The 15,275-nt window shown below is 45.0% G+C and overlaps 2 protein-coding genes across 7 annotated transcripts; one reads left to right on the top strand and one right to left on the bottom strand.

The window, feature by feature from the left end:
* Window positions 1-145: 145 nt before the first annotated feature.
* Window positions 146-9,418, top strand: dlgap5 (discs, large (Drosophila) homolog-associated protein 5). Of its 5 annotated transcripts, none has more exons than XM_062526559.1 (19): window positions 146-215; window positions 1,326-1,549; window positions 2,017-2,192; window positions 2,628-2,711; window positions 2,937-2,967; window positions 3,113-3,208; window positions 3,326-3,388; window positions 3,489-3,575; window positions 3,714-3,751; window positions 3,865-4,067; window positions 4,325-4,627; window positions 4,961-5,049; window positions 5,146-5,408; window positions 5,576-5,834; window positions 7,209-7,644; window positions 7,779-7,830; window positions 8,033-8,198; window positions 8,562-8,605; window positions 9,202-9,418. In XM_062526559.1, the coding sequence occupies exons 2-19, from the start codon at window positions 1,327-1,329 to the stop codon at window positions 9,310-9,312; spliced, it is 2,724 nt and encodes a 907-aa protein (XP_062382543.1). In that variant the 5' UTR covers window positions 146-215; window position 1,326; the 3' UTR covers window positions 9,313-9,418. The 5 variants fall into 5 exon arrangements, with proteins under 5 accessions (XP_062382543.1, XP_062382542.1, XP_062382544.1 ...); XM_062526558.1 differs by having other exon boundaries at window positions 2,014-2,192; window positions 3,329-3,388; XM_062526560.1 differs by having other exon boundaries at window positions 2,014-2,192; window positions 3,717-3,751.
* On the bottom strand, window positions 9,262-15,240 carry rsph10b (radial spoke head 10 homolog B). Of its 2 annotated transcripts, none has more exons than XM_062526563.1 (20): window positions 15,028-15,240; window positions 14,854-14,929; window positions 14,677-14,745; window positions 14,328-14,501; window positions 13,989-14,074; window positions 13,766-13,886; window positions 13,242-13,418; window positions 12,933-13,077; window positions 12,720-12,847; window positions 12,389-12,581; window positions 12,178-12,286; window positions 12,010-12,089; window positions 11,758-11,906; window positions 11,553-11,660; window positions 11,214-11,375; window positions 10,957-11,022; window positions 10,810-10,879; window positions 10,608-10,712; window positions 10,086-10,278; window positions 9,262-9,618 (listed from the first exon to the last, which is right to left on the bottom strand). In XM_062526563.1, exons 1-20 carry the CDS (start codon window positions 15,186-15,188, stop codon window positions 9,429-9,431), a joined length of 2,562 nt encoding a protein of 853 aa, XP_062382547.1. In that variant the 5' UTR covers window positions 15,189-15,240; the 3' UTR covers window positions 9,262-9,428. The 2 variants fall into 2 exon arrangements, with proteins under 2 accessions (XP_062382547.1, XP_062382548.1); XM_062526564.1 differs by having other exon boundaries at window positions 12,720-12,844.
* Window positions 15,241-15,275: the final 35 nt, after the last annotated feature.

Here is a 15,275-nt window from a genome sequence, read left to right as displayed (position 1 = left end):
TAGGGGGCGTCACTACCTACTGCGGGTACAGGAAACGTCAGTACGTTTCATCCAATCAAAACGGTACCTCCACTCCTCAGCAGCCAACCAAGAAACACTTCGATTTTCAAATCTTGCCCGCCATCTTGTTTGTTGTCAGTTTCTGTGTAGGACAGGTTGTGTTAGGTAGGGCCGTTCAATTTTTTTGGATTGCTACCTGTGGATTAAACGTTAAGGTAAATTGTTTTTGTTATTAACTTTATGGATGTGGTGGTTCTGTTATTGCTCTCATCAAATAGTTTTAAACATCCTCTTCGTCAGGGGAAATCTCAACATAACATTTATAACGTAACGTTCGTGTTAGTGCTAAATGACCTGCCTTTAGCTATGCTAGCATGCTGGTGGATGTTCAAAAGTTAAACCATTGTGAATCCTGTTTGTCTATGTTATTTCGTATTCCAGCGAACTAACATATTTTAAGTTAAGTGTGGTGGTACACATTTTTGCCTGCTTCCAATGGTTTGTGCTGTGTACTACCAAACTGCGTTTTGTATGGCTTCCAAAAGATCCTTCATTAGTGCTACTCCGCTTTAACCCTCTCTGATAATACGCATGACCATGAAACTTGTGTGTTGTTGTAATGTTCAGTTGTAACATTTGGAGAAACATGTTCTGATTAGTATTCGCCCAGAAGTGTGTGATGAAAATTAAGTAATTGATAAACATTTTTTTAATTGAACGTTTTCTGACATTTTGTCGCAGAGGCAGGGTTTTCATTACATTATCGTGACATAACATAATCTTTGATGAAAAGTAACATGGGCCCAGCCTTTGTTGTTGATCATTACTTGCACTGAGCTGACTTTGATTTTGATTTCAAAGTTGGGATTCGCTGGCAGATCAGGCTGGGTTTAGACAGCCTACAAAGCACCTGAACGCACCCAGAAAATGTCTGCAGAAAGCGAGAGATGAGGTTCAATATCCAAATTAAACAAAGCCAAAAGGCTTCTGAGTAGGAGCTTTACGAATCTGGGTTAACTTGATCTGTCACTAAACCACCAACTTAAAATCCCCCCCGTGCTCATGTGAAGTTACTCTGTTTTCCACAATGATGTCTGGTGATAACTGTGATTTTCCCCCTCTTCTTCACTTGAAGCCAACGCGGACCTTGTCACAATATTGTGGATTTCCATTACACATTTATTGACTTGTTGTCCTGGTGATGGATCAGAGCATTTTGCCAGTCTGCATCTATTGCCAGAAAGTTCCAGCAGCAGTGTGCCCCCGAGCTTTGTTCCAGATTGCAGTTATTCTAACGATGAGTCTATTATGTTTATCGCCTTTAGGATGGAGTCTCGCTTTGCTTTCCTGCACCAGCGGGACACCAGTGTCTCTATGCTGAGGGTGAAGATGTCCCGCAGGCGCTCCCAGTCCCAGAAGGAGAACCGCACAAAGGTTCACAACCTTCGCAGGCAGCTGGAAGACTTGCAAGAGCAGGATATGTCCATGCTGGAGAAGTCCATTGCAGTACATGAAGAGAAGGTGGCTAAAACCAAAGCACTGAAACCAGGTGAGCCTTGCCCTCCTGCATTTCAAGACCATAACACAGTCTGCAATTTTATTGCCATTTATTACTTTTTCCACAGTTCTTATTCAGATCGGTTTTAGCGTATAGTTTTGTAGACTATATGGAGTCCATATAATGTAATGGCAGAAGTCACTCACAAACAGAACTTTTGTGCAACAAAATTCAGTAATGTTTCTTCATGTTATTCACTGATTTTAAATATAAGAAAGTTGCAGTAGTTATCGTGCAGAATGTTGAAATACCCTGTTGATTTAGATCTCAGCTATTATTCATGATGGGCATCTTTGTTTACAAACTTGTCATAACCTGTTTAGAGAATAATACAATGTGGAAAGGCCCTCAAACAGTTTTGATCGATTCAGAAAGACTAAAAATGTGTTGATAAATCTTGCAGAAACCTCTAACCATTCAGTTTCCATTGTTTCGAATGTCAATGCGCTTTCCAGTAGAGGTTAACAGTGCTGTAGAAGAGAGGAAAAAGATGCTTGCTCGGTACAAGGAAGCCAAGGAACTCCAGAAGGAGAAAGAGCGGCGGGAGAAGGAGAAGAAAGGCGTGTTTAAATGTGGCCTCTACCAGCACACGCAGCCTGCATTTTCCAACTCACAAGCCCCCAGTAAAGCAAAGGTGAGTGATGCTGTCCTGTACAAACTGTGCTGTATTACCTGATAAAGAGTAGCTCACTAGTGGCCTGTGGAATAGGCCCTTTCCTATTTGATCACGTGGCTTTTAAAAGGAACATCATCCCTGACCTTAAACTGAGGAAGGGGTATGTCTTTAACAGGCAAAAAGCCCTTACCTAATAAAGAGTAGCTCACTAGTGGCCTGTGGAATAGGCCCTTTCCTATTTGATCACGTGGCTTTTAAAAGGAACATCGTTCCTGACCTTAAACTGAGGAAGGGGCATGTCTTTAACAGGCAAAAAGCCCTTTGAGGTGGGACAGATTGTGTTTTTGTTTGTTTTCAAGTGGTTTCAATCTATTTTATGGTCTTTATGGTTGTTGAATAAATCTGTGCCACTCATCATGGTCTTCTGGCTGTCTGTCCGAATCCCAAAAGCAGAACCCTGAGCCAGTGCTGACCACTCGGGTCACTCGATCTATGAAGCAACCACAGCAGACTCCTCTGCAGCCACTGCAACAGAAGGTAATGAATCCATTCCAGTGATTGCAAACAAAGCTCTCCACTCTCTGTAGTCACTGCCATTTATACTCTCAGGCAGTATGCCATTGCCTCTTGGCATTAAACACTTTAGCGGTTGTTAGCATCTCACTCTACTGGTTTTACTGTCCCCCTCCTGTTGCCTCCCACACCCAACCCGTTAACCGCCCATTTCCTGATTGAGCCTCTGTTCTCTTCCAAACCTTGCAGATTGCAACTCAGAAGTCTGCACCAAAGAAAGGTAAGCCAGGAAAGAGTCACTATACATGTCCTGGCTCTTATGCTGCATCATGCCTTCAACTTATTACGTGACGCCATTTGTCAGCATGTTGTGTGCTTATCTCATTTCCTTAAGAACTCTCTTTTGATTCTCTGTCCACGCACAGAGCCAGTGGTCAGGAGGCCTCTCAGCACCAGGGGACAGACGAGGGTTCCTCCAGTTGCAGCGACGACCGCCGTGACCAAGCCTAAAGCCGCAGCAGGTCTGATGTGGCCCTCGTTTGTTTGTTCGGTTATTTATTTATGTTTACATTTATTTATCACAAAGAAGTGCATCCCTTTGGTTTCTTACTTATATCTGACATTTGGGTGTTTTTCAGCAGAATCTGTCACAAGATCCACCAGACCAACAAGGGCAGCAGCAGCAGCCAAGCCTACATCAGGTGTGTACCCAAAGCAGTTTGTCATATGTAATCCAGATGTACTTTAACTTTGTTTTTGAGAAATGGTTTCCAATAAAAAAATGTTTTATTTTGTTTCAAGATTTAAAAACTAGAAGCAATTCCAAAACAAGATCCACGGTGAAGCAGCAGAAAGTGCCATCTGCCGGTCAGGAGACAGAGCCGAAAGGTAACTAACCACTGACAGGACCCACTGGCCACCTCTGGTCAGGACAATCATCAGCCATAGGTTTTGTGTGTGTGATGTCTGTCATGTATACGACACCGGTCAGTACATTAATTCCATTGCTTTATCCTTTTTCCACAGAAGACCCAAAAGAAATGTTACAGAGTAATGAGAAAAAGGTGAGAACCTGCTGCTTTCCCCTGAGTTTTTTTTTTTTTTTTTCAAATGATAAAAATGTATTTGATTGGATTTTACATCAAACATAGAAATACTAATTTCCATCCATATTTAGGAAGAGGAGAGCTGTCCTGTGGACCCACCTGCACCACAGTCAGAGACCGCCCCAGAGAAGGACCCTGTCCAGACGGAGGCCGAGGCCGAGGCTCCCTCCTCCTTTGCCCCCGAGGGCTTTGTGTTCCAGGCCCCCGTAGGCCTCCTGATGCTCCAGCCTGCCCCACCGTCCCCCGGCTCAGCCAGCGCCATCACTGCCCCCAGGTACCCCACCAAACAGCTACACTCCATCCTGTTCACTTCACTGTTCACTTCAGTCACTCATTTCCATAAGCCTTCAACGGCTTCAAGTGGCTTCCAGCGGCTTCCAGCTATCGATCAGTGTTTCTCAAAAGCCACAATCCACATCCACAAATGTTTTTTTATTATGAATTGCTCCAACCAGTTAATGGGTTACCTAATTAGTTGGCTTTACTAGTTCCAGCCCTAGATGTAACGTTATTTTCTCTCCATATTCACAGCTTTGAAGCCCAACAGGAGGCCGATGTGCCCATGGACCCTCCTTCTGCTCCCTCTTCTCCTCCTCCCGCTTCATCTCCTTCTCCTCCTCCTGCTGCTCCCTCTTCTCCTCCCAGCATCCTGGCCTCGTCCATCCCACCTGTTTGCTCTGCCTCACCACCTCCTGTCTCCTCCTCCTCCTCCTCCTCCTCACCTCCCTGCTCTGATGCTGCTGCTACTGCTGCAGCAACAGCAGCAGCTGACTGTGGGTCTGCAGCGCCTCCTTCTGACCAGCAGGAGGAACAGCATGATGTCCCCTACTTCAGGTGGGTCACGCTTATGATTTTTCTGGTTTGACCTGTTCAAATACTTTGATAACTTGCATGTAGGGTTCAGTAAATCCACACCGTGTTTTCTTTTTTATTGGGTCCAGTTGTGGTGTAAATACAAGCACACAGCAGTTCTACTTGCCCCCAAATCACTTTGAGGTGTACATGTGCTGGTGGCCAGAATGCCTATTTGTTTTAGTAAACTCTGTTCTTATATAGTGATTCCGTAGGCATTTGCTGCTGCTTGAATTGCCTACATGGTAAATGGTATATTTTTGGGTGGCATTGCTCAGGTTGTTATAACTAATGTAACTAAACTCTTTATTTCAGGGCTGTGATGGTCAGTGAGACTCAGAGGTTAACGGAATTCTCCGAGCAATGGCAAGTGCACTTTGAGGACTCCTCCATCCCAGAAGAAAGTAAGTATTGAGATTTGAGAAGTGAATTTGTATGGACATGACTCAATAAGTGCCCCCTATAATTAATTTACCTGTACAATTTCCCGTGCCCATCAGTGAGAGACCGCATGCGGACAGCGGTGGGACAGGCCCGGCTCCTGATGAAGGAGCGCTTCGGTCAGTTCAGCGGGCTGGTGGACGACTGCGAGTTTGGCCGCGGCGAGAAAGTCACCACCTGCACCGACCTCCAGGGATTCTGGGACATGGTGTACTACCAGGTGGAGGACGTTGACCGCAAGTTCAAAGCTTTGAAGGAGGCAGAGGGACGGGGCTGGACAGAGGAGAGCAAGCCAGCACCACGGCAGAGGAAGGTTGTTAAGGTGAGGCTGCTTTGAGAAGTAATCTGGTTGTGTCTATGTGCATGGTTACTTGAAAGCACCTTGGTACAAGAAAGGCGACATACATTGATTGACATTAGCCAATTGACTTCGCCAAGATATCATTACATTTGCCGAAGCTAATTGAGGCGCCATTTGTCTCCCCGCAGAAACCCCCTACAGCAGGTGCTGCTAGCAGGCCTGCTACAGGTGCTGCAGGTAACACAGCAGCCAAGGGTCGCCTCGCTGCCATCAAAGCAGCCATGAAGGCCAAGCAGCAGCAGGCCGAGGCAGAGAAGGCAGCGCAGGCTGCGGCCAGTGTTCCGGACAGCACCCCTGCCGCGGGAACCCCGTCTAAACTTAAGCCCGCAGACATCGTGGTGTTCAATGGAGGCTTCTTCCAGGTCGAGAGCCCACTGAAGACCGCTGGTAAGGGAACCAGGGCATCTCTTACCGTGTCTAATGTTTTTTTATTATCATTATTAATTGTTTGCAAATTGATCTCACTTCATTCATAGTTTTATAATAGAGATGCACCGATTGCAAGTTTTTGGCCGATTCCGATTTCCGATTTTTCATCGAGTTTGACCGGCCGATACCGATTTTAGCCGATTCCGATTTAATTTCTTCTAACCACTTTACAGCACAAACAAAGAGTTATTTTCTAGCCTATATTTTTTTTAATACAACATGTTAGAAATGTAATCAACTTATCAATGGCTGGTAGAAAAATGTGAATAGACAGATTCTTCTTCAAGTCTTCTTCAGCTGCAGTAATCCCAGTGTGGGACATTCATTTCACACATGTAGAAATGCACTAGGAACACTATTTATTTTCTTCTCACATCCATATGCAATATCCAACTGTAAATATCGTCAGAATACTGATAACTGAAGTTAGTGCTACATAGGCTGAGATGTTGGAAAATGACAACAACAAAAAATAATTTTGAGAAGCCTTGAAACACAGCAAATGACTTACATTCTCAGTCCACACTCTTCTTTGAACTTTCGCGATTGCTTGCGGATACTAAGGAAGTGTCCATATTTGGATGGCATAACGTCATGCAGGAGCTTTCCAACGACATCACGCATGATATGTTTTGTATCACGGTCGCGGTAGTTTATGACACGTTAGAATGCTAACTTTTGGCGAATTTAGAAGAAATATACAGGCGTGATCAGACAAAAGGTAGTGAAATAAACCTCTAAATGTGTAAATCGGACTTAGTTGTTGTAGTAGTGTGAAAGAATACATGATAAGTTGGCAAACCGAAGCAAAACTATGTTTATTCCTGCCGTGCTATGTCGCTGCTTATTGATAGCGCTTGTGGTTCAGCTGTGGGCACGCAATTAGCGGCAAGGACGGGCTTTGATGAGCGCTGTAACCTGAAGTGACAGCTTAGTATAGTAAATTCCACGCAATATGGCAAAGCACAGCGTTCGCTGCATAGAAAAACTCAGTATTAGCGCTTTATCCAGCCCTGACTGTTGGCCTAGCTTCATCAAACTTTGCAAACTCAGCTGTGTGAGTGTGATGTTGTTACAAGTACATGCGAGTGCATTTGACCGGCATAAAATCGGCATGTCTCAGACTGACCGGCCGGTCGCCGGTCGTGGCCGATCACGTGAAAATCGGCCGATTCCAATCGGCGGCCGGTCGATCGGTGCATCTCTATTTTATAACAGAGCTTCATAAGTTGTGATTGACTCTGAGCCGCAGTGTTCTGTACCCTCTTCTGATTGTCTATAAGAAAATAAAATGAATATTTTTGTAAATGTCTTCTGGTTGCCTCTACCCAGGAACACCCAGGCCATCCCGGGTGAGCGCGACCCCCACGGCCTCCCCACTCATGACCCCCAGTAGGCACCGGCGCTCCGCCCTCCCCGCCCACGCCTCTCCTTTCGCCCGCGCAACCCCCGTCACCACCCCGGCACGTCTGCCCAACCCGTCCCCGGCCCGCACCCCTCAGCCCAGCATCCCTCCAGCCTCCTCCTCCGCTTCCTCCTCCTCTCACAGTGCGGACCCCACCAGCATGGCCCTGAGCTTCTCCCCGGAGCGCTCGTGTCCTGCCGCCCTGTCCCGACTCAGCCCCCAGGCCCCGGACGCAGACCGATCCCCTCGCTCGACGTCAGAAGTGGCCCCCAGCCCCCACCCCAGCCTGCTGGTCTCCTCCCCCGCCGCAGAGCAGCGTCTCCCCACAGTCGAGTGCCATGCCAGCCCAGCAGGAGCTGTGAGGTAAGGGACCCTTTTTATTCCTAGGGGACCTAGAATTGGTAGAAGGAAAGAGGCTGATTTAACTGAACATGTAAAGCAACCCAGTGGAAAATTTAATCTAATGTCCTATCTATCTATCTATCTTTCTTTCTCAGCGTTCTGGCAGATGTTGACATGAGTGCGACTCCGGAGACGTCATGCACTGAGGTGAGGGGTTCATCATCTCTGGACAGTTGAGATGTCATAAATCATTGAAGACCCTCCCTTTTATTTAGAGTGTTACTCTTTAGATGCAGGAGAAGCACAATAAAAGACTCGATCCGTTTAGAGCTGTCAAATCTTTTGAGATGTAGCAGTGTAGTGTCAAGTTAATAATTTCACGAGGGTGTGTTGATGTGTGTTGATCTAGACACCGGATGTTCTTGGGCTGGACTTTGAGCGCTACCTCCAGCCCACCGCGCGGGTGAGCTTGTCTCCTAGCGCCCCCTCAGAGACCTTCTCCCCCATGGCGGTGGACGCCGAGATGGAGAGCCCAGAGGTGGAGAGGCCGGACGCTCTAGTGCAGACCCCAACCGGTAAATATGATGGCCACCACTAGAGTATCTTGGGTTGAAGGTGTGGAGTGTGTTTCTGGTTTACAACATTCAACTATGAATGATGAACAGAATGTGGAGAAACAACCATTTTGATGTAATGTCAAAAGTGGTCTTTATTCTGTGTTGGTCAAATATTAACTGAAGTTAGACTAAGTCAATGAAGGAGTGTTGTACACGACCATTCAAAGCCTACAGAGTTTCACACAATTCCTTAAGATTAGAATCACAGCTAGTCCTTTGTGGTGTTGGTTGAACTGGTTTGGTTTATAATGGTGTTGACGGTGTTTTAGAATCTAACTCCTTCACTCTCTTCACTCCCTCACCCCCCCACCCCCCACCCAGCACTGCCAAGGATGTCCCCACTGTTCACCCCACAGATGGAACAGGTTAATATTGATCACTAGTTAATCTTCACCTTTCTTTTTTATTTATTCACGCTTCTATCCACAAGTTTCCTACATCCCATGAGGCCTTGCGTCAAAAATGGGAGCAACTTCCGCTCTTCAGTATAACGAATACTGAACGGGACGTGTCTTTGAGATAGAAACTGTACCATTGTCAGTTGGTACAATCGTGTACGAACTGTACCATCGTCTAGTTTTAGACGTTATGTAAAAAAAACGTACTTAAGCCACTGATTAGTTTGGTCCAGTCATATGTACCACAAACAGAACTTGTCCCAGAGGTCTGTAACGACATCTCTCATAAAGCTTTGCGACTCTACTCCGTAAATAATAACCTGTAATAATAACTTGGCCTCTTCACTAACTAGCACATAAAATACCACAGGTATACTACTTCCTCCACCTCACTGGGAGTTTTACCCATTTTCTTCTTTACACGGAAACTTGTGGATAGCATTAGGGATTTCCTTTTTGTCCAATACTTTCATGTTATATTCATTCAGTGTCATATTCCATCATAGATGACGTAGCGGTTAAAAATAATTCAATTGCATTGTTGTCTGTTTTCTGCCTTGCAGTCAGATGAGTCAAACCTGTTACTCTTCACCCCTGTTGAGTTGAAGAACAGCGTGCCTCGGGCATTGTGTGAGGATGACCTGATGTGCTTTACCCCACCATCCCACAACTAGCGACAAAAGAAAAATATGTTTTTTTATATAAATATACTTTTTTTTTTTTTTTTTTACTTCATTGTTATTTGACTGGTTTAAATAAACTCTTAGGTTTCTCCCGTGACATTGTGACCTCATTTCTTCTTCTTGCGGCTGCCGCTGCTCGGGGAGTGTTTGGACAGGCCCATGGAGGTGGCGGAGGCCACGGGGGTGGTCAGCGCTGAGGCCATGGCGTTGTCTTCCTCCTGGGCCTCCGCTCTGTCAGCCTCCTCCTCCTCCTCTTCCTCCCTGCGCCTCTCTTCCACCTCCCACAGCTCCCGCTGCCTGCAACGCAGCCATAGAGGCGTTAGCATGGAGGTGGACGACCACTTTTCAAAAATGCACATATTGAATCTCCAAATAATAATTGAAATAACAACAAAAACCTTTAGGGGCTTCTGTCCCTGTTTACTGACATGAATGAAGCAAGGAATTAGGTTCAACTGGTAACTCAATTACACAGGTCACCAAGAAAAGTGCAATTCTTCAAGCTACCCCACTAGATTATGTTGTAATGGGATACATTACTGCCAAGACACATTTATTGTCTCTCCCAGTTCCTAAGTCATGCTTTAATCAAACTGATTTTATTGAAGATATCAGAAAGTGGATTTACTTGCTAAAGCACCACATGCTGGCAACCAACCTAGTGTAGTGTAGTGTAGGTGGATCAGCTCTTTAGCTTACTATACCGATTCAACTTCAACACAAAAGTTGCTATTTATTATTCCGATTCCTCCGCTGTAAAGTACCTGGCTGCCTTTTTGGCCTTTGCGAGCGCGGTCCGTGTACGGGCCGCCTCCCTGAGCGCCTCCTCCTCCACCTCCCTCCTCAGCAGCAGCATGTGCTCGTAGGCGGAGAAGAAGCTCTTGCTGAAGAAATGGTGAGTCCAGTGAATCCAGCTCTCCAGCTCGCCGCCTTCAGTGCCTCCCAGCAGTAGGGGCTCTGGAAACAAACACCTCTACCTTTTACAGTCCATCATAGCTCAGGGATGTTGTTTATAAACAAGGACACACATGCTACGAAGGCCTTATGAGAAGTATGGGCATTAAGTTATTTAAAATAATAATTAAAAAAATAAAGAGTTTTGAAAAGTAAACCTGGCTAATAAATGAAAGGTTTCTTTAAAAATACTTGTTGGACAGAACAGAACTTCTTAGTATGGTAATTCTATTGCCACTTATTATACCTCAAGTTCCAACTCCACTGAAAAAAAATGTGGTTGCAAACAATTGTGGTCTACGCCCTAGGCTGTGCTAGAGAAGAATCCAGACCTTTAGGATCCAGAGCTGCCATGGACTGGACCAGGGTGTCTGAGACCACTTCAGCCTCACAGTGGCCCGTCTCTGGACGGCTACCGGTCCCTGGTCTGGTCAAATCTTAGAGAGAGAACAGCCAAGAAGAAGAATGTTTACAAATAATTGTCAGGTTGTTGCACTGAAATGTTGAGATGTGTTTATTGGGTTTGTGACAGACCTGCTGGGCTCTGTCTGCAAGCCACCACCTCAGGTGTGCAAGGGGTGTCTCTGTCTTTGGATTTTCTCACCTAAGGAAGAAAACAAGCTGAGATTGTGAAAGGCCTCTCCAATGTACCCTGTCTTCCTCATGGAATCTGTAACACACCTTTATTGATTTAGCGCTGCTCCCCCCAGCTGATGTTCGGTTTGAGGACTTTGCCGCGGACCCAACCTGGAGACAGACTTTAGTATTAGGTAACAGACTGGATCTAAAGTTTTATGAAGATATTACTAAAAGTAATTATTTACTGATGTACTGAACAAGTTAGGGGTGGATTTTAATTAGAGATGTTAGCCATTTGTCTCTATACTATAGCTAGAATGATCATTTTTAACAAAAGTTGTAATGACATTTTTATTGACCATAGGTGAGGGGCACTGGGGGGTCTGCTGACTGGTCCCTCCATCCGGTGCAGCCACTGAGCTAATGGCCTCACTCAGGCTCTCTGCTGACGACTGCACGGCCCTCTGGCTCTTCACTTCAGTACAGCCCAGTAACGCCTCGTAGAACTCCAGGAAAACCATCTGTGGGGCCCGGAGCACAAACATGTAAGCACTAACTTGTTCCTCAGAAAGAGGACCCAGCAAGCAGTCAGTATAAATTAAAAGAGGTCAGTCTAAAAAACGATATATCTTAATGCTCATTTTGGAGATATCTAGTGTCTTGCCAAATTCGAAAAAAGGTTTGGAGACTTAGATCACCTCTATATCCAGATTACTATGGGATTCACTGTAGACCGATGGATTCTCCAGAGACAGAATCTGCAAGACTGTTCTAGGTGTCAGAACACTGTCGAACAGGTCAAGATCCTGCGGAAAGAAGATTCCATGGTAGACTTCCCATTTGAGGGGCATAAACATTCATGATAACAATCATTATAAAGGACGATTAAATTAACTTTGTTACCTGAAACATCCATATGAATTGCCTCATGGTCATGGTTTTGTCAAGGTGTGTGATTGAGTTAAATTGACAGAAGGCCTGGTGAATCTCCCAGCTTTTATCGATATAATTCATAGCAATCACTGCTCGCATCGACTCCCGGAATAAAAGACCTGCATTGATTGTATAGATTACAAGGGTGTATGACTGCCACAATGCATTATGGTAATTAAGAGCCTACTTATGTACATGTATGACCTGGAATGCTTAGAGTACCTTTGACTTGTTTTGCATTAGGGATAATGTTTTCTCTCATCAGCTTGGAGAAGCATGCAACAATGATGCCACCAGATGATCTGAAGGAAGACATACAAAGTCATACAGTGCCAAACAATCTGAGGCCATTTCAAAAACAGACTTGTAGTTTTGTGCTAAACTGCTTACCCAACTGTCTTATGGTACATGTGATATGACAGGATGACTAAAGAGCTTACGAAGGTCCTAAGCAACATGGTGGAGAAAGGAGAGTGAATCTCCTCAGGTGGGATATCCCCTGCATTTGAAACAGATTCGAGCAAAGGTTGAGGAAGGAGCACCCAAAAAAAAAGGAGCGCGTTTTCGGCTATATGAGGTCATGTTAACGTCCTTCCCTCACCTCCGCTGACGAGCCGGTCCACCTGGGCCAGCGTGACGCCCTGCAGGTGTGTGTTGCAGTCCGTGAGCATGCGCCACAGCTGCAGGCGTGTCAGCAGGAAGGTGTTGTCTGGAGACTCGCCCAGGCCCAGGCTGCTGTAGAAACCGTAGATGGAGCGGAGCTCAGAGATGTGCCGCAGCACGGCAAACTCCACCTGAAACACACACACACACACACACAGATTGACACGTCACTGACACCATGTTGTCTATGAGACCGAGCAAGCTCTCCCACACTAGTTCATCATTTTGGAGTTGTGTTTGGGTTTGGGGGAGGTGAAGGTTGTGCTGACCTGTTTGATTTCTAGATCTCTGTGAGCCTCAGGGAGTCTGTCCAGCAGCGTGTGGATTTCAAGAGTCATGTCAGGCCCAAGCACTGAGGTCCAACCAGAGGAATCCACCGCTGGCCTTGGACCATCTTCTACGGAAGACAACATCCTACTACAGCGTGTGCATATGGTGCTTTGAGGCTGTCATTTCTGAAAGTAAGTTGTATTCAGACTGACCTTCACAGGAGGTGGGAGTGTGTGTCCGGATCCCACTTAGATCTGGGGTTTTGAAGCCATCGATGCAAAATGAAGGGAACTCTGCCATATAGTCATCAATAAACTCCCCTTCAAATATGCGCCCATTTTTGAATATAAACTTGCCCTGCAATGTTTAAACACACACAAATTTAATTGGTATAGAATGAACATGGAATGGTTTAAAAGAAACGAGCAGTAACTGATCCATACGGTGTACATCCACAGATGGTTCATATTTGTATTGCGCTATCAGTACAGTTGACCTATACAGATATTATGACTATTAACCTGGCCGTGTTTTTTGTTAGACTTCCACTCGCCCTTGTACACAGCTCCACTTGCATAGTAGAAGGTGCCGTGGCCGTGACGCAGCCCCTGCACAAAGCCACCCGTGTACTCGTTCCTCAGAGGGTACTGGGTGCCAGGGACCCTCCTCAGGTACCACGTGTGCGTGCCCTCTCCATGCTGCACGACAGCGAAAAGCAAATGAAAACAGGCAAGGTTAGTGTGTTAGCTCAATGATATGATACGTCTGTTTACCTAATGATATGATGTTGAGTTATTTCTGTTCTCTGCTTTTTAGAAGAAGGTTTCTTTTCACTCCCATTCATTATGAATGTACTGTAGCATTGAATTAACATGTCATATTTCTTCTATACATAGAAAAAAGGCTGATTTCTTTGAAATTCTGTTTTAAAATCTGTGAAAGTCAGTACTTAACCAGTTTTATTAATACACATTTGTGAACAAATAAACTTTTTGTGCGCATAGAAGAAGACTTTTATACTTCAACACATCATGCCAAGTCAGACCTGAATGCCATTTTCCCATGATCCATTGTACTGTTGCCCGAGCTGCAGCCACCTCATCAGCCCTTGCCCGTGTCTGATGTTGTTCTTCCACTGACCCTCGTAAAGGTTTCCAGATGGGTAACTGCACAAGATCACGGGGAATCAGACTGATGGAAATAAGATCTATTTTAACACAGTGGCTTTGCATAATAAACTCTCCAGGGCATCATATGCATATGCATACCAACGCACTCCCCATCCTTCCCTGCTGTTGTTGAACCAGTCTCCTTCATACCAAGAGGTCACCTCCTGGTTGTAGTACATTATACCCTGTTTTCAACAAAAGAATTGTAACTACCATGACAGTATAAACTGCAGATGCATTGGATATGTAGAGTGAGTGACCAAATCTGAACACAGTCAAATATACTTCAGTTATCGAGAGAGCTCATAGCATCTGAGTAAAATTCGCAGAATGATATCAAACTTGCTATGGAAGGCCGGTTCCACAGCAAGGTGTATCAATGGAAAACATGTAGGCCTATTAGCAAATGGCATCCTTGCTTGTGCTGAATTTCTTTACCTTGCCGTGGCGCTGTCCGTGGTGCCACTGCCCTCTGTAGGTTACAGAGGTTTTGCCACATTTGTAGGTTCCGATGCCATGACGAATTCCATTGAACACCTCACCCTCATAACAGCTTCCGTCCAGCCATGTGTAGGCCCCATGACCCATTGGGACATTTGAAACAAAGTCTCCCTGTAAAAAAACATAATAAAACCATATCACTATTAAATTAATGTATGCCTATTTTCTTCAAGATATATTCTAACACAAACTCATGCAATAACTTAATAAAGAAAATGAAGGCTATTCATAATGTTCTGTTATAGCCATAGAGTACATTTAGTTAGTTTGAGTCCATTCAGACTACCTCATATTTGACTCCATCTGCCCATATGTAGATGCCGCGCCCGTGCATTAGTCCATCTGAAAAGAAACCCTGGGGAAATGGGTTTTGAATCCATGTATTAGTTGTAATCTGTACTTCAATACTATCTCGAGATTTAATCTCTAAACAAGTTAGCTAAAGACATAATAAAGTAGCTACCTTGTAAACATGGCCTCCATGGAAATATGCGACCCCATTGCCGATGAACAGGCCATTAACCTTTTCACCTTCATATCTGTCAATTACATGTTGTGCCATTATAGGCCACGCATTAACAAAAACACATGATCTTATGCAGAATACGGTGGTCTATTAATAAGAAAAAACAGACACCTTTCAATTATTGTGTTGACAAGGGTAGTTTTTCCATCTTGCTCTACAAGTTGTGATTGTGACAAGACTGATGCTGAGGCCAACTCATTCTCCTGCTCTGCTGTCACATCGTCCGTGTGCGCTACTGGATCATATCCAGCGCTTGCCGTGAAGGCTTTCATGTTACCTAACGATGCCTCCGGCGTCTTTTCTGGTTCTTTTTTCTTTTTATCTCCTTTCGCCATTTACTCACTGTTAGATTTGGGCTA

This window comes from Sardina pilchardus, chromosome 22 (assembly GCF_963854185.1).
Source record: "Sardina pilchardus chromosome 22, fSarPil1.1, whole genome shotgun sequence".
NCBI classification, from domain to species: Eukaryota; Metazoa; Chordata; class Actinopteri; order Clupeiformes; family Clupeidae; genus Sardina; species Sardina pilchardus.
This window is presented reverse-complemented; position numbering and strand designations above follow the sequence as displayed.